The sequence below is a fragment of the Barbatula barbatula genome, assembly GCF_947034865.1.
Source record: "Barbatula barbatula genome assembly, chromosome: 7".
Classification (NCBI taxonomy): domain Eukaryota; kingdom Metazoa; phylum Chordata; class Actinopteri; order Cypriniformes; family Nemacheilidae; genus Barbatula; species Barbatula barbatula.
In genome coordinates, this window is record NC_136770.1 from 6,866,414 (window position 1) to 6,889,000 (window position 22,587).

Below are 22,587 nucleotides of genomic sequence, written 5' to 3' on the forward strand. Positions count from 1 at the left end.
TTATGAGTGTGAATTTAATTTGTTTTATTTAAATAATCACATTCAAATACAAATACAATAATAGCGATGCTTACTTAATGTCCTTTACCATCAATTCAACCTTGTCACAAATCTGACTGAGAAAATTCAGTCTGAAACACAATAATACTCACTGCAAATAAAAAAACTGGCCAAATAAATAAAACTGACATTTTATACATACTTATCTTGAATAACCTATTGGTAACTGGTCAGATTCTTCTAAATGAATATGTTGAATTTCCACATGAGGACAATGACAAAAAGATGGCTTTACTGCCATCTAGTGGAGACAAAACTAAAACACCAGTCTAAAAATAAACACCAAATTCATGTATCAAGTTCATGCAATTTAAGAAGAAATACTTTAGAGACTGTGGACCACTATGTGATCACACATAATAAAACATTATTTATTTAAAATCACATACGTCCTTTACGTACCCTCCAGTTTTTTCTATTTGTTCTGATAAACACAGAGAAAGATATTTGGAAGAATCCTTGTAACCAAATAGTTTGTGGCCACCATTGACTACCATACTCTGTCTTCCTTTAATCTCCTCTTTTCTGATCCCATTTCTGTAAGCAGCAGCATGGTGCGTACTGTAAACATAATTTAATCTCATTACACCATGTGAGAACTCTGCTCCCAAACATCTTTTGCTTAACAAAAAAGCAAAACAAACAAACACGAAAAAAGTGACGACTTTATAAAGTACTTTGGTTTATGTGCAAAAAGGGTGCATTTTATAGGTTGGTTGCATAGCCGAGATCCATTTGAGATTTGAAGGCACTGATTTGCACATGGACAGTATAGCTATGCTGCCCCAGACAGCCACAGCTAAGAGAGGAAAGGATGTGTGGGTGGAAGACTGGAATGCACTTCTGACATGGGCGGTTTCAGAAAACTGAAATAATGCACAAAATAATTAATGGAAACAGTTTCATACAATGTCCCTTTCTGAAATGTCCAGTTTTGCTGAAAACATCTGCTGTTCCTCAAGCTGCTGCAACAATAATACATGAAGAGCAAGTCATTTGCGATGATATCTATTCACATTCTCCATCAAGACTCCAAAAGCAATTTGTTCCAAGTAGTAAAAATGCAACGTTTCTCCAAGCACAGGTCATAGGAGAGATCAAAGTGAGATGATAACAGTTTATGAATGTTTTTAGTGCATTAACAGTTGTAATTCAAGTGCTTACGGAAGAGATGTGTCTTTAAACGTTTCTTGAACATCTCAGAAGATTTCTGCTTAGATTTAGTAAGATACTGAATCCACAAAAGCATCTCGCCTTACATTTAAACACAGCCGCAGTCAGAATCAGAAGTCTTTTACTAGAGAACTTGTTTTGAAGATGTTGAATAGCAGTATTAGTGCTACTCGCATTTATCCACTCCACAAATACACCCCTGTTACATTCTGGGTAGCTCCTCAGGTGCTGTTGCTTTGCTCCTGGTCAAATATTAGCATGGCCAGCTGGGAACGCGACCCCCGAGCCTCCACATTGCTCTGGAGACATCGGTGGAACACGTCCTCATTTAGCCGCGGATCGCAGGTCCGGTTGCGGTATGCCTGACGCAAAGCAGGCTCGACGGCACGGAAAACGTGCAGTCCCGAGTACTGCACAAATATGTCATACAAGTCCAAATTCTCCAGCAGCTCCTCGTTCTCCTGCAAGTCTCCAGCCATCTGTGTGTTTGACGTCATGTAGTCTGAGTTGTAAAAGCACGCTTCCTCGAAGACGTTGCGGTCAAAGTGACCTGCCTCCCTAACCAGGTCTGGCGACACAGAGGGCGCCTGTTCCGGGTTAGCAACACGGGGGTCGAAATCTTGGAAGTGGATGGGAAAGAAAGCCTGCCAGCCGCTGATGGCGTTCATACGGCAGCGATTCAAGAACTCCGAACTGAGTATTGTGTCAGCAGTGACGAGGAGGAAGAGTGTGTCAACCGGATGCTTCCTTGAAACGATGTCCAGGATCCGCAGGACACCAGAACTTTCTGTTTTAATGCTTATCCATGACACCTTCACGCTGGGATACCTGTGCTCAACAGCGGCGACCTTAGCTTTGACATCTGCAAAAACATCATCCGAACTTACTTTTTGAGCCTCAGCCGGTTCGTAAATAAACAGGAGGTTGAGAACAGCGTTCTCACCGGTCTCAAACAAGTTGGAGGAACAGTGATCCAAGAATCGCAGCGCTACTTGAGACTCATAACTGTTAAGAGGAAGGAGAACGTGTACTCGTGTAGCCTCAGTGACGTAGGGCATGGGGATGATCTCTAACTGGCTGAGGGGGCGCACAAGGTGTACGCGACGTGCAATAGATTTCTGGTGGCCAGACTCAGATGTGGCTTGGAGCTGAAGGTCTAGGGTGTACTCCATCCCTCGTGTGTGATCGAAGCGTCTGTAGCCATTCACCAACCGGGGAGCGCTCATTTGTACAATAGGGTTGTATTTCTTATTGAGCTCCTCCACGGCAACCCTGATAACGTCAGACACGTCATCGCGATCAGCGCCAATGAGCTGGCATTTGGGGGCACCATCCACGCAGGAGAAAAGATGCTCTTCGGTGAAGTAGTCCCAGCGTAGTACTTCAAAGCGGCTCTTGGGTTCAAAGGGTGGTGGGATGCCGATGGGCCACAAAGCACCTCTGTTTCCATCCACGGCCATTTCACTGACATTCTTGATCTCTGACTATGAGTCAAAGGTAAGAGATGCAAATGTAGTAAAAACACAAAACAGCAGGAAAACATTAAAAGACCATTCCAAATTTTTGATGTATTGTGGCCATTCCAGTCCAATGCAAATGGAAATAATATTTGTATTTGACATTTGGGAGAAATATTGTTAGTAGTTGATAAAATGATAATTTTCCCTAAACATATAGATATCAAAAGTAAATGTTCTCCTCATTTTTTTGTGGCTGTAAATGTAGTGGAACTGCATGATAAATCATATTTTTATAAGTGAACATAACTTTAACTAGATCATTATTTATTGATGATATTGAGTTAAAAAAGCAAAGATCATGAGAGGTATTGTAACTTGTCCAACATGTTTTACGCATTTGTAAATAATGTAATAATTATGTACTAACCTGCAGTTTCTCAATCTCTTCATAGGTTCTCTGCAGTTCTATTTCCGAGAATTGTTTGTGAAGACGATACATAAGTTCTGCACTGGTCACAGGATGAACGGTAATAGCATTCTGAAATCCATCATTCTCCTCGGCGAGAAGGTCCAAATTTTCCATTGAAAAAGAATGATAATTTAGCCCCTGTAAATAAATATTGTAAATTAAATGAACTTAAATATATTTACATTTATTGTGTTTTATACTTGCATTAGCAACATTTGGCCCATCACAAGTATTTATCCATTTTGTTTATAGATGACTCTTCTGGTTTTATTTTGTTTCGGAGACCCCTGCAATGTTTGCAGAAATGCTGTTTAATGTCTTGTTGTAATCATGCCTATTAACTTAACAGATCTCAGCAGGTCTGCAGCTGGCCTGCCGAGAACAGGAAATCATTTACTTTTTGGCTCAGCAGTGGTAGAACTTAACCCTGGTGTTTGGACGTTCACTTGTCTCATGTTGGATCTAAACAGCATGCAAAGGTCTGTGTGGAATAATGATGTTTTATGTTCAAGTCACTGCGTTTCCGTACCTGCCTGAAACATATGCAAACTATTTTAATGATATGTTACCCCGCTCAAGACTGACAGCTCACTTAAAGAGTCAGTGATTTTGGTTTCTTTAAAGATGTTGGAAACAATCATTACGTTCTTCCTAAGTTCTATAAGTGATGAATTAACTATCAAGTAATAAATTCTGTTTAAAAATGTAGGATTCACGTGGTTGAACAGATAGATATAGAATATCTAAAACCTGAATCTAATAAGATCTGACTATTTTGGATCCAAAGGTCTTCACTGAAATGTACATTTCCATTTAGTCATTTAGCAGACGCTTTTATGCAAAGCAACTTACAAAGATTTCAGGGAGCAATAATCGATATGTCATACATCCCATGAATCCCCTATGAAGACCCCATTTAAGCTCAGTTAAAGGGACGGATTACCCCAAAATAAAAATTCTGTCATTATTTATTCACTTTCATGTCATTCTTAACCTGAATAACTTTCATTCTTTTGCAAAACACAAACGAAGACACACCTCTTATGGTAGTCAATGGGGTCCAAGAACTGTTTGGTTACAAGCATTCGTCCAAATATCTTTCTCTGTGTTCAACCAAGCAAAGACATATATACAGGTTTGGAACAACTAGAGAGCGAGTAATCGTATTTTCGGGTGAACTGTCCCTTTAACTCTCACAAATACTCTACTTGCATGCAGTTGCATATCACAATCTTGACATTAAATAGTACATACTATACATTTCATACTGTCTCTGGGCCACATTATACGAAATACATGTTTTGAACATATGCAGAACATTTTCGCATGACTGTGAGCTTGTTGCAGTACGTAAGTGTACCTGCCTCATTTCTCGAAAAATACTGTGAACTATTGATCATTCGGGCTCCCCGTTGCATTGAGGCCCCCAATAAGAAACAGCGTGCCCTCTCAATAAAGCATGGACTCTGGAGAAAAGTGGTTTCCTGTCGAAACTAGAGACCCCGGGCAGAAAATAAAGTCATTTTTACCAGCATAAATATAGGCAACTAAGGGAAACGAGCTACGTGAAAAGTTTACTTTCTCAACACAGGCTTGAGTTTTCTAGGATCATCTGTATATAGTTGAGGCCCAGAACCCACATAATCCCCCCCACTAACACCACCATCATCCCCCCCCCCTATTTATTTAAGCAAACAGCTCTCCCAGCCACATTTACCTTGGGAAACTATTTTAACTTGTGGCCATTTGAAATCTCATGATGTGACAAATGTTGCTGACAATTATGATTCTTCCCTGCATCAGTGATGCAATTTCTGCATTTGGGACGAAAGGTGATTCATTTTTTTTATTACCGCTCACCTCATATTCGTCCACACAGCTGGTGCCAGTATAATCAATGATACACCGACCAAGCCACTCATCAGGTCTGACACTTATGATATCAGTCCTACAATGGTCCAAAAAAGGCTGCAGCTTCAGAAGCAATGCACGGGACAGCAGAAATCCTGGTCCACCGTGGCAGTACTTGCCTTGCGTCTCACCTCCGACAAACTCTCCTGGGTGGCCCATGTAAAGCTGAAGGTCCATACTAAGATGGCTCACTAGGGTCTTCAGCCTTTCGGGCTGGGTATAGGTATCATCTTGAGCCAGGTAGAACCAATCATATTCAGCTATGTGGTGTTCTAGAAGATATCGGATGGATTGGTACATGTTCGGCACGGGACGTTCGTCTTCGTGGGCAACCACAAACATTCCGTGAGGGAGTTTGCGGTTGCGTGTGGCTGTAAAGAAGATCAGGCGACCATCCAGGTGGTTTCTGAGGGTCCGGTTGATGGCCACAGCCAATGTGCTCAGGGTGGTTTTGGAGGTAAATACGGCAACAAAGAGATGCTCACGAATTCCAAGCTCTGTGCTGGCATACCTGGCTCTAAGAGAAAAGATGAGTTACTCGCTTTTTTTCAAGAATCTTCACACAAGCATTTATATAAAGTAATAGCTAACTTAGTGGAGAATGTATAGGCAGTATTAAATAAAAAAGCTGATTATAAGAACCACAACTTGTATAGTCAGAGTCTTCTGAAACCATACAATAGCTTTGCCTGAGGAGCAGATAGAAATGTAGGCCTTAAGGAAGTCAAATCTGAGGTGATTTTTACATTTTAACATATTTTTCACATTATTGGTGAAAAATTATTAGATTTCCCTTCTGTTCCGTACAAAAGCTGTTTGGTTATATTGTATAAGTCATATTTATATACAGCCTGTAGATTATAATTATTATATAATTATAAACTATTTTAAGAGACTCCACAAAATGTTTTCACGCTAAAAAGTAACAGCTTATGGGAGCCTTGGTAAAACAACATAAAAACTAAAAATGTTGTCGGATATAATGGTAATTTAAATATAAATAAATACAATCTGTGGTTTTATATGCCCTAACGTTACAGGTGCTGGGGGTTGTTGACATGTTCAAGCATTTGCTCGTTATTCAGATTACTGAAGCTGATCCGTGATTGACAGCTCGCTTTATGTGACCCGATGACATCATGGCAGCATCGCGTCGAGAGGCCAAGCCTCGAGACCGCTAGCATTAAATCTAATGCTAAACAACGCAGAATACGAAACGAGTAACTCACGTGTCCGTGTTTATAATGTGAAGAAACAACATTTAAATAAGCCCTCCTGCTGTAAACTACACTGTATGCTAAACAATGTATTCATAAAAAGCAGGTCCTTGCATTTGCAAAGCACTTACAATTTCTTACGCTGCCACCTACCTAAAAACTTTCTTCGCAGGATCTTGTTGGGCAGGCTTGTTGTAAGGCACTATTCTGGGCTCAAATTCGCCTTCGATATTTCCGTTGTCAGAGGTGCCGGTGGATATCGAACTCGGTTTACGGGCCCCTTTCAAATTGCCTGGGGGCATCTCGGCGGTGGCTCCTGTCCAGTTAGAGTCGCAGGACTCGTCCACCCAGGTGACGCTAAGAAGACTCAAAGTGAATCCCAGAGAGATGCCCACAATAATCGGCCCGGTCGGCCGGATAAGAGACATCAGCATCGAAAGTCTCATTCTTTCAGTCGGCGCCTGCAAACAGTGAATTGTCCGCTCCTTAGCTGTGGACAACGGGGATGCTTTTGGGATCTGAGGCTTGCAAACTCATCAATAATGCCGCTCTCTCCTCACACTTATGATTTCGGGAGACGTGACAGAGTCTGTTGCCTTCTGACGTGTCAGAGCTTAAGTCTCCGCCCTGTACCACCGTCAGTCAATGCAGAATCCGAAGCGCTGACTCCTGCTATTGGATAAATGCGTGCCAGGAGGAGGGCCATGTGCAAAACCGCAACCCGGGCAGTAGTGACCTATTATTAGAGACAGCTATAATTTAGGTGTAAAAAGTGAATTTGGTCGTTAGCCCTAAAATATTGCGAAGAAACCACTTTTGACTTCAGAGTAACTTTCTTTGTCACACTAAATTAGAGGGCGATCATTCGTTTTCTGAAAGTGGTAAGCTTTAGCCCACTACCAGATCGGATGGAGGGGGCACAAACAGGTAAATCATGAGATACGAAAAACAAAATTCAGTGGGTATAATTGTACTAATTTAGCAGCCATGGGGGCGTTAAGAAATTAACTTTGATACACTCAGGCTTTAAACATGCACACACACGGCACTACACAAAATCACAGCTCAGTTAAGTCTCTCTCTGTCATTATGCCTCCACTGGAGCGTCACAGCTGTTTCTTGTACTGCATGCCTGAAGTTAACTTGAGGAAAGCTGTGAGCTGTTTTCTCATGGTTATACGAGAGGAGACATTGTTTCTCTTTACTTTGTGGTTTCAATAAAACAGGGAATCAAACATAACTTGGATCTGCTATAAGGTCTAAATAACAGAATCGCACATATATGGGCCTATGTTTTAGTGGTTGTTCCAGGACAGGATTATCTTGTTTTAATTGGAATAATCTTAGCCTTTACTCACTTGATTTGACATCTCACATGCTATAATCTAATAGGTTAAACTAGGATAAACATCCTTAAACTGCATAAGTTTAATTATAAGTGAAAAAATATTAAAACTGTTGTAACTGTTCAAAACTTGTAAAACCTCTCTTTGTCCACTAGGTGGTAGTCATCAGTACGGAATTTAAACGGAATTTAAAATGATATTTAATAATATTTATTTTATAGATTAAAAATATGTCTAGGTTTAGGTCCATGAATGCTATATGTAAAGGTGATTTGAGGGTTTTCAACATTCTGTAATTTTCAAAATGTAGAATAAACACAGATTCATACTAAGAGATACATTGGAAATATTTTTTGCATGTACAGAAGTCATATACTGTATATTAAGTGTGACATTTATTCTTTATTTAAAAAACCTCTATTTTGAGGTGTAATTTCAAGGTACCAAAGAACTAAATGAAAAACGTTTAGTATTTATTATTATTACTTATTATTACATCAAGGATACTGTACACAGTTTTCTCCCAAGTCAGTTTTTCAGTCAACAGGCTAATGAGAGAAACAGCAGGGCTAAATCTGAATGTCAGAGTGGACAGATATATATGTCTAGCGCCACAGTTGCTGTATTCACTGTTAGCCATACAGGCCCTGAGCCAGATATTGTCCATTCACATCTTTCAATTTTCATCTGAACACTGAGACTGTTTACTCTTTCTGAAATAAACGCAAGGAACAATGTCACCGCCTCCTATGGAAAGACCAGATCACATGTGTCAAAGAAGGCGCCTTAACACAACCACAGTTATTTTCTGGACCACGAGATGCCATTGCGACAGCAGCTCCTTCCTGAGATTTCTGTGTAAAAATTATGTTTTTGTAAAAATCTAAAACAATTCATTGAACAAATTAATTATTAAAACATTGATTGATTTATTGACACATTGTTATTTATAACGGTGTTTTCTTTCAACAAAACGAACATATTTTCGAAAAATACCCAGTCATGCATTACCTGTCCTTGACAGTGATCAACATGCTATTGATTATAACATGGTAATCAGCAATGCTGAGTTTGATAGAAATGAGTATATTTAGATAATGATTTATAGGACCATTTATGACCTCTGTATCTTGCTAAATCTTGCTAAATAAGATAAATGATGTTGCTTAACTAAAATTAAAACAGACGCATGAGATTTTCACTGATTTAATTTAACCAAACTGTATTTTATGCACCAAGTACTGTTTTCTGACTTGTTTTATTTTCATTATCTTGTTTTTACTTACAAACTTTTTTCTTATTTTCATTTATTTATTTATTGACAAATAAAGAACTGTCTTTTCCCACAGTTTTTATAATAAACACGTTTTTATAACAAGATACATCAATTTTAGATTAATTCTGCTTCTACACTGTTGAGAATGATTGAGATTTGGCATGGGCTTTTGCAATTTATTACAGATCCTGACTGATATGCTGATTTTGCTTTGGGGCCACAATGATTTGCCAAAGTCAACACACGCCATAGCACGACAGCTGGATATCATAACGCTAATATAAATTTGAGACCTGATGAAATCGAAAAACAAAACAAACAAAACAAGGCGAGTTTTCTGGTTGTCGTCAATCAGTGAGAATAATTTCAATGTTTAAATCAAATTGTGGCTTGAGGGGTTAATATAAACTGAGTAAGTGTCAGGTGGGGTTTCTGCACTGAATGTTTACAACCCCCTGAACCTTTTGACTGGACGGGGATGTTTCTGAAATTACGTCAGTGGGGTGGGATGCGCGCGTGCCAATATATGATAATAAGACACGAGTCCTTGTTTTGCGCACTGACAATGCGCGTGATTATGACAGTTGTTTTGTAATTGAAGAGGAGTTAATAGAAGGATTAAACCCACGTGTCGATAGTGGATTCTTAATTACAAAATTCGTATTTCCATTACTTTTTGTTGCGTACCCGTGTCAATTACGCGCTTTCACGTTGTTCTCTGTCATTATTTCATGGATATGACGCCAATTCTAAGGTTCGACGGCAACCGGACTCCTCAGTGGGACAGTTTCAAGTAGATCTTGCCGGATCTCAATCCCTGTATGATGCACATTGCGGAAAAATACATTCTTTTGGTACTTTTTATCCTAAACACGGCCCTTACATCTCAGCTGGGGTAAGTTATAATGTCATTGGCTTTTTTCTGTCTGATTTAGCACAAAAACTTTTATCTTAATGCAGTATTTCCGTAGGTCATAAACGAGTATAAAATGGTGCGAATAAGTTCATTAGAATTAAAAATGTCGTTCTCGGTGAGTTATAGAGAGGGGGCGACCTATAAAGATGATTACATCTTGCTTCAACAAGGAATTTACTATAAGAATTTATGACTTTCTAGCAGGTTCAACCGGCCTCTTAAATAATAACAAAGAAAGATGTGAAATAACTGGTTTGCGAAAGACGCACATTGTTTAGGAGACTGGTCACGGTTCTTCTGCGAAAAGTTCCCAAGGGATCAAAGCTGGCCGGAATGAAGAGAAATCGAGAGAAAATAGCCTACTTGCGTGCAGATATGTTCATTTCTTGTGGCTGTTATCACAACTAAATCCCACAATGAATTGCAACAAAGAATCATCATACTTTTTGTCGAATTAAAAACACATTACATTTGATGTTGTATATATCGTTCCTTAGTGTGAACAGCGATTCATTTCATGTAATATATTTTTTAATTAATCATTAGTGTTATTCTCCATGTAATGTATTACAGTATTGTACATTAGTATTAGATTCATGTTTGTAAAGTTAGGGGTTGTCACATGATTAGAAACAAATGTATAGTATAATGCAATGTAAGTGGCTTTGGATAAAAGCGTCTGCCAAATGCATAAATGTAATGATGTCTTGATTTGTCAAGAATGTATTTCTGAAATAAGAAAAACATGCATGTATTTGCTTGCCTATATGCTGCTTTATATGCCTTTCTCTTGAACCACAGGGTAACTGGCAACCCTTTAGTAATGGACCCCAACAGCATTTGTCGCAGGACTAGACCTCTCCTAGGCAGACATGCTGACCTGTGCCAGTCTCAGCCTGAGATCATTCAGGAAGTGGCAAAAGGTGCCAGGCTGGGAATGCGAGAATGCCAACATCAGTTCCACAATAATCGCTGGAACTGCACGAGCAAGAGCAGAAACCTGGCCAAAATCCTCCAACAAGGTGATTATTACTACGATCCATTTATGTGAAACTAGTTTTGAATGTGGATGAAGTTAATTCTTTAAGTAGACCTCCAGCCTTAGCTCATTTAAATTATTTTCACATATCTTGGAGTCATCATTCCTTAGTAAGCATTTCAGCCATTGAGGGTTCTGTAATGTTCTAAGATCCCAGTAATCAGATCGGCCTTTTTCCCAGAAAAATAGTATGCTTTTTGTTTTTTGGCTGGGTCTTTCTGACAGGTCAGATCTTTATTGGGGAAGTCTTTACTAGTTTTTTAAGGAGATGTTGAGTTAGTTATATAGGTGTTATTCTATTGTAAGGTTTCTTGGAAATACTGATCTAATAATCAGTGATAGCATCATAAAAAAACAGATCGTATAAATAAACGTGTTTATAATATGTAGTTATCCCCATGGCCGTTAGAGGGCTATAGTGTTCTGAAATATTTTTGTGACCTGGGTCCTATTACTTGAAATCTACTTCAGATGATAGTGTGGAGCAAAGCTTTTGTGCTTGTGTGCTATTATTAGCAGGTTTACCTTGTAGTGAATGTGTCTGAATAACACCTGAGATTAAGTTTCTCATCATGAAAGCTATTTTATCCATAGTTCATAGTTTTATAACCAAATGTGACAAGCTAAAGCTTAGTAATTTGTCAGTCGTGAATGTGAACATGTTAATGTAATGCCAAGAATGTGTGTCTTGGAGGAATCCTTTACAGTAATAGGAAAAAATGCATTTTTGGCAGTTCAAGGTAAGCAGGTCTGGACAACAAGGATGTGTGAGGAATGTGTTCTTTAGATATTAAGGTGCTCTTAGAAATGGGAGGAGGGGTTTGCACTGAAATAAGATGTCAGGTATAAAGATTATAACTCTACATGGTTGGTCTCAGACAAAGCCCTTACTAAAAAATACAAAGAAATTAATATATTAATTGTACCTGTAGATATCCGAGAAACTGCCTTCATATATGCCATCACAGCTGCTGGGATAATGCATGCAGTAACACAAGCCTGCAGTCAGGGAGAGCTGCCACAGTGTGGCTGCGTGACCCTTCAGGGATCCACTAAATCTCATCTGGCAGAGGAGACATACAACCAGACTTCACCTGCCAGAGACGGGCGCTGGGAATGGGGAGGATGTGGAGATGATGCGGACTTTGGTTATGAGAAGTCTTATCTGTTCATGGATGCCATGAAGCGTAAAAGCAAAAATGACATCAGGACTCTTATTGACCGGCACAACAATGAGGCAGGCAGGCAGGTATGAATAAAAAACTTTTTTTATACTAGCTGTTTACCTACCGATATATACTGATGTGATATTTATGTGATATTTTTTCAAACCTATTCTCAAAGCAGTAAAAAGGTGTGCATGTTGTGCTAAGAGTTTCAAATAAGCTTTTTTGTATGTTTGAGAAGAGTTTAGGGAGTTTGTAATAAAAAACAGGAGAGAGCAACATTTTTGTAATATTCTTTATTTATTTGTAACTTCTAAAATTGTATGGTTCATTTACTAAATTAAAGTAGTTTCTTTGCACAAATAGGATATGTTGTAATTTGCTTTAAAAATCTAGTAATATATTTAGTAATATATAAATACCTAAACAAGGTTACTTTGATGGTTTATTTGGGTCATTAAAAGTAAAAAAAAGAATGGCTTATGGAGTCATACAGGGTTGAAATGACAATAATGTGAGTAAATTATTAAATTTTGGGATGACCTATTCCTTAGATTTTAAATAAGGATTAGAATGTTCTGCTTCTGAAACACTATTCTTGCTCTTTTGTCTTGCATGTCTGTGTGGATATAGGCTGTACGGATACAGATGCGTGCAGAGTGTAAATGTCATGGCCTTTCTGGTTCCTGCAATCTTCGCAGCTGCTGGAGCAAAATGCCTCTCTTCCGTCAGGTCGGTGACCACATCATGCAGAAATTCTATAAGGCCGTCCAAGTCATGGGAGGGAATGATGGTAAGTCGCTTGTTTCCGTCGATCGGGATACTCCAGCCCTGGATGCAAATGGTCTCATCTATTCAGCCGAGTCACCTGACTTCTGCCGGCCCAATCAGAGGACAGGTGTAGAGGGCACACAGGGTCGTGTGTGTAACAGCACAGAGACATGGCCAGGAAGGTGTGACACACTGTGCTGTGGTAGAGGATTTGCAGAATACACTGTGGAATATGAAGAAAACTGTCTGTGTCAATTTCACTGGTGCTGTGTGGTTCAGTGCGAAATATGTGTCGTGAGAAAGGATGTCACCGTCTGCCTTTAAAGCTCACCTGTAGCAAGGGTGTCCAGTCCAAAGTACTGCAAAGTTTTGTTCCAAATTAAACCGAACACACCTGAACTAGTCTTCAGGGTTACTTGGAAACTAAAAATGGGAAATCTGGAGGATTAAAACATTAGGATAGCGCCACAAGTGGACCTTGCTGGGAAAGCATTGCATATATATTTGTGTGCATACGAGCTTCTTCTGCACATTTTTAAACAGTGGAACATTAAAACAGGTGTTTATTTCATCACACAGAATTCAATGGTCCACTGGTTACTACAAACAAAATAGAGCAATGCCCCTAAATCAGGTGGGAGACAGGGCCAGTTCGAATGATTTGCTCACGCTGCCATCTGCTGGTGTGTGACAACTGTTGCAAATTTGCCTAAAAGGGATTTTCCCTCTCAATTTTAATTGAGAACATTTAAAGCTAATCTGGGAATGCGAAATTAAATCTAAGAAAAAAATACAAACCCTGAATATTTGAGAACTTTCTTTTGCTCTTTTGCTGACCAACAATCATCTGTACTGTCCAAGGTGCTGAACTGGTTGGTTGCTTGGCGAAGAATGGCGTCATTACACAAACTATTGCTGTTACATTTTCTAGCACTTGTTTTATGGTATCTGTAAAAAGATTTGCACCTGCACATATTCTGCATCATCTGATTTTGTAGCAATGAGGATAAACAGGAGAGCATTCTCTTAACTGTAATTCGGTGGCTTTGCTTTCTCCGTTGATGCTACAAACGTCTGTTTTAGCTAATGCTTGTCTATAAATGAATGTCCACAAGGTGGAGCATAATGGCTCTTTTAATGCTGCAAAAGCGTTTGATGCTACTGTGATGCACCTGTACCACCAAGGATTTAAATGACCTTCTTATTTTAATATGGTGTTCTTGAATAATAAAAGACAGGTTGGGTAATGTAAATCATGGAAATTGGTTGTTTTAAAAATTGAGTGTGACATACAATGTATTGGTTTTTTTCAGTATTGTGATTTAATGTTTCTCTGTTCTCCTTTCTTCTCTTCTGTGGGCGTGAAGAAGAAATAACAGAAGTGGTAATATGGATAATTGCTCTCAACTGTTAAAACACGTTAAGCATTTTAATTAGAAGATACATTATGTTATTGAGCAAATTCCAAAAATAGACTCTGAACCTGTCGTTCAAGATCGAGACTGTCTAACCCACATACAAGTGTTTTTTGAGCTTCTCTGGTTGGCGAAACCAGCCATCACTTCTTTCACAGCGCAGCAGGATTGGCAGATTGTGGAGGCTTATCCCGGTTTACAGTTCTGTACCTACACATTACAAGTCCTGCCCATTGCTCCCGCTGTCTGAGGCTGCGCGCGCAGTGGGATGCAGAAGGAGTGGCGGAGCGCGCGCGTGTGACTGAAGCAAGCTTCGCATATTACATAGGTAACCTATTCAACGCAACAGCTGTTTTCCCACTGTATACTCAGTGGTCAAGCGAAAGATAAATGGACGTAAACCTGTGACTCTTGAGTCGCACCTTCCCGAGGCAGTTAACGGGACGAAAGGCGAGACAGCGCATTCCGAAAGGCCGGTGAGTGTTGGTCGTCAGCTGAAAAGATGGGTACAGTCCTATCGATTTCTCCCACATCTAGAAAAGGTGGGATTCTGGATGAGAAAACGGACGGGGGGCACGGGGCGAGCGGGAAGACGGAGAAGAGTCTAAAGCGCCATTCGGTGCTCATATCGGCTCTGACGTGGAAGCGGTTAGTTGCTGCCTCTGCCAAGAAAAAGAATGCCAAGAAAGTAAACCCGAACCCACCCGCGACTCAGATTATTAACCCCGTGGACCAGCTAAACACCGAAAATCTCAAGAAGTCACAGTCAGGCTCCGAGCGCAAGACCAAGGCTGGACCACTCGCCGTGCCAGTCCCCACCGTACCGGATAAAAGCTTTCGATCCAATCAAACCCAGAATGTGTCCCAGAACGGTAAACAACTCATCTCGGTACAAAGACAACCTAGCAGTCGCTCGATCATCTCCCCTAGACGCGTCATCGTCCAAGCCTCGACCGGAGAGCTCCTCCGCTGCCTGAGTGAGTTCATGTGCAGGAGGTGCTACAAACTCAAAGAGCTGAGTCCGAATGAGATCATCCTGTGGTTCCGCAACGTCGATCGGTCACTTCTCATCCAAGGCTGGCAAGACCAGGGTTTTATCACTCCTGCCAACTTGGTGTTCGTGTACCTGCTCTGCAGGGAAGCAGTGACCGAGGATATTTCCAGCGAGTATGAGCTGCAGGCCACCTTTCTCACCTGCCTGTACTTGGCTTACTCTTATATGGGCAACGAGATCTCATACCCGCTCAAGCCCTTCCTGGTGGAGACCAACAAGGAGGTGTTTTGGGAGCGCTCCCTGCGGATCATTGACAAAATGAGTGCCAAAATGCTGCAGATCAACTCCGATCCGCATTTCTTCACCGACGTTTTCCAGGACCTCAAAAACGAGGGCGGCTCGAGTGACACGAACGGAAAATGGAATAATAACCTGGACCGCTAAATTTTCGAAGGGAGAGAGAAGCTCTCTGGTATCTTTCCACGCCCTTGCTCAGAGGGTGAAATGAATGTAAGGCCCGACGGTGTGAAGAGTTTTGCACTCTTCATTGCTGGCTTATGGGAACGGACAGGGGGGTTTTCGCCTCACCTCCATGAGAGGGGGTTTAAGATATTATGTGTATACTATACAACCTCCATGACGCAGTGAATGTCACGAGCGCGATCTGGGGTTTCTTGTAGTTTACTTAATGCATGCTTACAAACTATTCTAATCGTATCATCAGTGTGGTTTTTGAAGAAAAATAACGCTATCCGGGGCCACGCTTCGGTGAGAGATGTAAATGATTAGCTTGTGCGTCAGTTTTCGGGTCTTATTTTTCTATCAGTTTCAGAAACGATGAAGTCACCGACGATGCGCTGTCCAGGGTGCTGGCCTGCAACAGACACTCTTCTCTTGTCTCCTGTGGCGCCTGATGCTGTCTATCTGAACGTTGAATGTACTGTTCTACAGCAAAACGACTCTCTAAAGTCAATATGTGCCAATTGTCATAGTATAAAACGTAATGTTTTATAATGTATATTTGAAAATATATGAATACAAATAATCAGACTCTTTGCCACTTCTTTTTTGTTTATCGGTTCGTGACCTCTTTATTGATTTATTTCACGAAAACATTCTGACATTTTGTTGCTGACATTGCCAAGCGCCCGCAAGACATAAACTGCATGTAGATAACGACCACGTAAACTTGGTGGATGTATTTATGAAACTCTGTGTGTTTGAATCTAACGCTTCATTTTCACTGTCAATTTGACAGTTCTACACGCTGATGTTTAACCAGACATTAAGCACCACAAGCAACAGTCCGGTCGCCTGAGTGTCACAGGATTTCATATCTAAAACAATCTGTCGGATAAGGAGCACAACAGATCCAGTCCCTGAATTCCCTGTTGATAAACATTCTCGATATATTCAGTCGATTTTATGCATCAGTATTTATTATTGAAATATTTGTAGTGACTTTCTTGGTGTAGATAACGTTGAGACACAAAGTCTATATTACACAACAATACTCTACATACAGAAATATAACAAGACACTAAACACAACATGTAAACACCCCTAACACAAAAAGAGGAGGAAAAGGGATCCTTAATTAATCATTACATTGTGCTACCAAGTGAAGAGTCACCATACGACAAAAAGGGCTGCCAGACATGCATCAGTAGTCTATTTAGATACGTGATAAAAAAAATATTACGTCGTTCTGTGAATATAAAGGCCTTTTTAACTAATAGCAGTCTTGCTCTTGGTCGTCAGCGGTTGCTATCCGTGGTGCTGAACGTCGCCTCCGGATTCTGCATTGTTTCGTAATGTGGGCCTATGATAATCCGTCGAAGACACTGGTTATGTATCCATGGAAACTATCAAGAAAGTCCATCTCTGTGAAATATATGGAGGAACATTGAACTTGGTCGATTGCCTTACAAACCGTGACACGACTCACAAATACACGTTTCAAAGGTTAAACACAAATTAGTAATCGATATTATCCTCTTCTTTTATTCTCTGTTAAATAAAAGAACAGACGTAAGTAAATAGATGGTTTGATTATTTAAGTGCACAATTTATTTGTGTAATTTGGAACAGAATAGATTTAAATCGACATGCTGTAATGTATTCATAGCACCAATAAGATGGTTCGTTCTCAAATAGATCAATGAATAAAACAATACTTTCTCATACCGAAATAAACTTTGTTCTGTTCATAGGACACTGACACTGTTCCGTATTCAGGTAGTCCTCAAGAGACACGTTTTGGCAGTGTGAAAATGGCCTCGGGGGTGCATGAGTCATTGGGCGAGTAAGAAGTAAGTTTGAAACGAGAGAACCCCCAGAATTTGTGAATAAAACACGTGGGTCGGGAGCTCACACATTTGATTGGCTAGATTTTGGTGCAGTCTGATAGAAGTGTCATTGTGACGGAGGGCTGCAGAACCGGCCGCTTGCCGGGCTATAGGAATTCTGCAGGCGCATTCCGCCCCGTCTCTATGGTAACAGCTATATTAGTATAAGGGTACGGTCCAGGTCGAGCGTAGGCTGAAAAACGTATAGACAGTTGTGGGGGTCTGTCGCTCAACGCGGTGTGTAGACTACTGTCCTTAACAGGAAAAATAAAACAGGTACAACAAAACAAAGGGTATAGCCTAAATGTAAAAACATTTTATGTATATACATTATGCACGTATCATTTCTGCGTAAACCACCTTTTTATTAAATCGATTTTCTTGACAATAAATTTTAATAAATGTGTGAACCGTATCGCCCCGGGCGATCACGGAATATCAATCAGGAAACGTTATTTGGGAATAAAGCTCAGTAAAACCCTCAGTCTTGTTAAGTAAGTCGTTTGTGTCAGTTTATGCCTGTGTGCTGGGAGCCGTAGCAACCACAGACAGATGCAGCTGAAGGAATGCGGTTGCCACGGAAACGCCAGCATCAGGAAGCAAGCTAGAGGGACCATAGACAGAAAGGATGAAGCCAAAAATTAATAATTTACATCATTCCTTTCAGTTTCTATTTTTAGCAGGGATGACTGCAAAATGTCTCTAGAGATATTTTTTCAATCATATTTTTTTTCTACAAACATACCATATGTTGACTGTATAAAGGCAACAATGTGCATTAGGCTACATTACATATATGCAATGTCTACAGTTTTTGGTAGAAACCTTTGGAAAATGTATCAATGTAAGAGTAAAAAAGATACAGAACATAATAATACACAATCATAAAGTTTTAAAAAACACACACTCTTTAAAATAAAGGTGCTTTAAAAGTTCATCACAGCAATGCCATAGAAAACCTTTTAGACAAATAGTTTTGTTCTTCTATGCGACCGTGAAGCACCTTCATTTTTAGGAGTGCACAAGTAATAAATCCAAGAGTGTTACTTTAACCGTTTTAATTACATATTTGACTGGGATGAAATTCATTTATAGTTTTAAAGGGAAAGTTCACCCAAAAAGGTCAATTCTGTCATAAATTATTCACTCCAAACCTATAAAAATTTATTAGTTTGGTTGAACACAGAAAAAAGAAATTGGGACGAATGCTTGTAACCAAACAAATTCTTGGACCCCCTTGACCATAGTAGAAAAATTGTAATGGTAGTCAAAAGTGCCCCAGAACTGTTTGCTGTCCTACATTCTTCAAAATATCTTTTTAATTTTTCCTATGGTAGTCTATGTGGTCCAAGAACTGTTTGGTTTCAAACGTGCAAATATCTTTCTCTGTGTTGGAAGTAAATTGAGTACAAATATTTTTTTAATTTTGGGTAACCCCCCCAAAAATTTTTGTTTAATTAGTCTGTCTTGTTTTCTATGTTTACCATGTAGTATTGCACTTTATATGCACTGTTATTAATTCCACTGTCTAATGGATGAGATCTTATGAGATGAGTGTACTGCAGGCTATAGTGTGGGATAATCTTGGGTAGAAGATTATTTTACACTCTCTGTGCATGCAGCTAGCCCATCTGAGATACTCAGCTAAATGCAGAAGAGATAATCCATTCCATTATAAAAAATAAAATATAGGTCAATTCATACTCCATTTTCAGTACGTTAATGGAACTAAACCATACACCGTCAGATGATACTGACAACAGAATTTAGTCAAACATGTCTGAAATTATTGCTTTTAAACTTTATATACATTAAATTTACCAAAACAAAAAGCATTGCTTCAAGCTTCATAGACGGATCTGACCTGTTTTGAGCTGTGCTGATCCCATTTAGGAGAACTATGTGAGCTGAGATCTATTGGCCTCTCAAGTCATTAATAATAAGCGATTGTTATGATGTGTCCATGAAACTAAACATTTAGGCATATACAGTTTGAAATCATACTTTTCTGTGCAACAGCATTTTTCCCTTGACACATCATTTATGAAACTTTTCAAACAAAAACAACTCGCCTACACAGCGGTTAGATAATTTGAAAGAGGGGGCGACATCAATGCAGCTTTGATGATTTCATACAAAATAATGAAAAGGAAAAATAGACTTGGATCCAGAGATTTTATTATAAATCAGCAGCTTTTTATTTTTTGGAGGTGTAGTGATAATAATCACATTTGTGATATCAAAACCCATTTGAATACAGCTGCCCCAGTGGGTCTACTACTGCATCTCACCTGGTACAGGTGACTCTGGTGCAAGGATGGAAGCCACTGTTCTGAACCAATTTCCGTCGCACCGAATTCCTTGATAGTGTCCCAGTTACTTATGTGATCATAGCTATGTGTGTTTTCTCCCCTTATGGCTTTCCGGAACCAAGTGGAACATTCCTCATGCTCAAGGGGATTAGAGGTTGTTCCACCCACCTGGCACAATTGTGAATAAAGTCTCAGAGCTGAGAGATATGATTATATAAGCCCTGAATACAAGCTCACTCAGCATCTTCAGGATTCAACTTGTAGGTAAGGGGCAAGTCAGGGCAGAGCAATGTCACATGATGATCGGTAAAGTAAAAAAACATTACAAAACAAAATACCTTGCAAAATAACATTTGGAACAAAGATTTGAAAGAAATGTTAATTAGGTGTACTGTATTATTATAATGAGTAAAGTTAGTGACTAGTCCCAGTTAAGAATCAGTGACAATGAATGGAAATTAAATAAAGAAGTAAATGGCAGAAATACACATATCAACAAGGAATGATTCGTGTGGGGTCATCACCATCTCTGCCTTCTCCAGCACAATTGCCTGAGTGTTGCCATGGTAGCCAGAGGTGGATCTAACAGCAGAGTTAGAAAGAGTGAGATAAATTGGCAGCAGGAAAGGAACACGAGGAAGGGGGAACGTCTGGTACTGTTCAAAACATGAGAATAGAACAGGGGGCGATTCCAGGATGTGAGGACATTTTAATGATAGATGCATAGCAGAGAGAAAACATATTCAGAGGTGTTTATGTTTGTAAGCGGAGGTTGATGAGAGGTAGGCATGAGAGGGTAGATGGTCAGATAGTGATTGAAGTTTTTTTCGCTCGATTAAACTCTCTTAATGAAAAGACTTTGAAATGACTGGTGTATTTAGCATTACAAAAGGTGCAGTGTTGGCTCTGTGCAGTGCAAAGGTTTAATAAGCTGCATGTCGCCACAAGTATTTGGATACCCCATTCTAATAAATGTGTATTAGTATCCAAGTCATTCCAGTGACAACAGATGTGCTTTATTTATTGAACTCCTGCTTCATGTTTATATTAGTTTCAGATACAATGTTTCTAGTACACAAATTTGCATTGTTGCAAAATAGCTTTACAGTAAATCCATAGTAATACAGATAGGCCTACTAGAGGCAAATGTAAAATAAGAATTTAGTCAGACAATGTTTTTGTGATAAACATTGTATAATCTCGCTTACGAAAAATGTAGAACAACCACAAATGCATAGAGTTTGGGCGCCATCGTGTGGCAAACATATTTTATGGAAAATGTTAATATTATAAAACCTTGCACTGGAATATGCCATACATTTTTTATTAAAATAGGTCTCTGAATGATGATATGTCCTTAGTTAATATGCTAATATGTCTGTCTTCATTAATTTGTCGATTTGTTAGTTGATTGTTTATTGATTTTGTCTTTGCTTTTAAAGAAATTATATACAAGTACAATTTTAAAATATATAGTCCTACTTAATATGTACACTCTGCTAATGATAGATATGTACACTCACCTAAAGGATTATTAGGAACACCATACTATTACTGTGTTTGACTCCCTTTCGCCTTCAGAACTGCCTTAATTCTACGTGGCATTGATTCAACAAGGTGCTGAAAGCATTCTTTAGAAATGTTGGCCCATATTGATAGGAAAGCATCTTGCAGTTGATGGAGATTTGTGGGATGCACATCCAGGGCACGAAGCTCCCGTTCCACCACATCCCAAAGATGCTCAATTGGGTTGAGATCTGGTGACTGTGGGGTCCATTTTAGTACAATGAACTCATTGTCATGTTGAAGAAACCAATTTGAAATGATTCGAGCTTTGTGACATGGTACATTATCCTGCTGGAAGTAGCCATCAGATGATGGGTACATGGTGGTCATAAAGGGATGGACATGGTCAGAAACAATGCTCAGGTAGGGCAAACAATGCCCAGTTGACACTATGGGGCCTAAAATGTGCCAAGAAAACATCCCCCACACCATTACACCACCACCACCAGCCTGCACAGTGGTAACAAGGCATGATGGATCCATGTTCTTATTCTGTTCATGCCTAATTCTGACTCTACCATCTGAATGTCTCAACAGAAATCGAGACTCATCAGACCAGGCAACATTTTTCCAGTCTTCAACTGTCCAATTTTGGTGAGCATGTGCAAACTGTAGCCTCTTTTTCCTATTTCTAGTGTAGATGAGGGGTCTTCTGCTGTTGTAGCCCATCCGCCTCAAGGTTGCGCGTGTTGTGGCTTCACAGATGCTTTGCTGCATACCTCGGTTGTAACGAGTGGATATTTCAGTCAAAGTTGCTCTTCTATCAGCTTGAATCAGTCGGCCCATTGTCCTCTGACCTCTAGCACCAACAAGTCATTTTCTCCCACAGGACTGCCGCATTCTGGATGTTTTTCCCTTTTCACATCATTCTTTGTAAATCCTAGAAATGGTTGTGCGTTAAAATCCCAGTAACTGAGCAGATTGTGAAATACTAAGACCGGCCCGTCTGGCACCAACAACCATGCCACGCTCAAAATTGCTTAAATCACCTTTCTTTTCCATTCTGACATTAAGTATGACCAGGACCACACCCCTAAATGCATTGAAGCAACTGCCATGTGATTGGTTGATTAGATAATTGCATTATTGAGAAATTGAACAGATGTTCCTAATAATCCTTTAGGTGAGTGTATTTGTAATGTAAAATT

At 39.7% G+C, this 22,587-nt stretch overlaps 3 protein-coding genes across 3 annotated transcripts; 2 read left to right on the forward strand and 1 right to left on the reverse strand.

Annotated features, from left to right (window-relative positions):
* Positions 1-2: 2 nt before the first annotated feature.
* Positions 3-6,939, reverse strand: chpfb (chondroitin polymerizing factor b). Its single transcript, XM_079459758.1, has 4 exons — positions 6,444-6,939; positions 5,023-5,590; positions 3,121-3,300; positions 3-2,717 (listed from the first exon to the last, which is right to left on the reverse strand). The coding sequence occupies exons 1-4, from the start codon at positions 6,734-6,736 to the stop codon at positions 1,455-1,457; spliced, it is 2,304 nt and encodes a 767-aa protein (XP_079315884.1). The 5' UTR covers positions 6,737-6,939; the 3' UTR covers positions 3-1,454.
* A 2,710-nt stretch (positions 6,940-9,649) lies between these two features.
* wnt6a (wingless-type MMTV integration site family, member 6a) lies at positions 9,650-13,128 on the forward strand (the record flags this gene model as incomplete). Its single annotated transcript, XM_079460064.1, has 4 exons — positions 9,650-9,705; positions 10,630-10,850; positions 11,800-12,116; positions 12,667-13,128. The coding sequence occupies 4 exons, from the start codon at positions 9,650-9,652 to the stop codon at positions 13,126-13,128; spliced, it is 1,056 nt and encodes a 351-aa protein (XP_079316190.1).
* Positions 13,129-14,120: 992 nt separating this feature from the next.
* On the forward strand, positions 14,121-16,257 carry cdk5r2a (cyclin dependent kinase 5, regulatory subunit 2a (p39)). The gene has a single exon (XM_079460072.1). It carries the CDS (start codon positions 14,722-14,724, stop codon positions 15,655-15,657), a length of 936 nt encoding a protein of 311 aa, XP_079316198.1. The 5' UTR covers positions 14,121-14,721; the 3' UTR covers positions 15,658-16,257.
* The last annotated feature ends 6,330 nt before the right edge of the window (positions 16,258-22,587 follow it).

What these genes read in the sequence shown, in the direction of transcription:
- chpfb (XM_079459758.1), bottom strand. Translation starts at nt 6,736, where the DNA reads ATGAGACTTTCGATGCTGATGTCTCTTATCCGGCCGACCGGGCCGATT. An exon ending in CCTGCGAAGAAAGTTTTTAG is followed by an intron (nt 5,591 to 6,443) that starts GTAGGTGGCAGC and finishes CTTTTCTCTTAG; the next exon opens with AGCCAGGTATGCCAGCACAG. An exon ending in AAGAGATTGAGAAACTGCAG is followed by an intron (nt 2,718 to 3,120) that starts GTTAGTACATAA and finishes TTTGACTCATAG; the next exon opens with TCAGAGATCAAGAATGTCAG.
- cdk5r2a (XM_079460072.1), top strand. Translation starts at nt 14,722, where the DNA reads ATGGGTACAGTCCTATCGATTTCTCCCACATCTAGAAAAGGTGGGATT.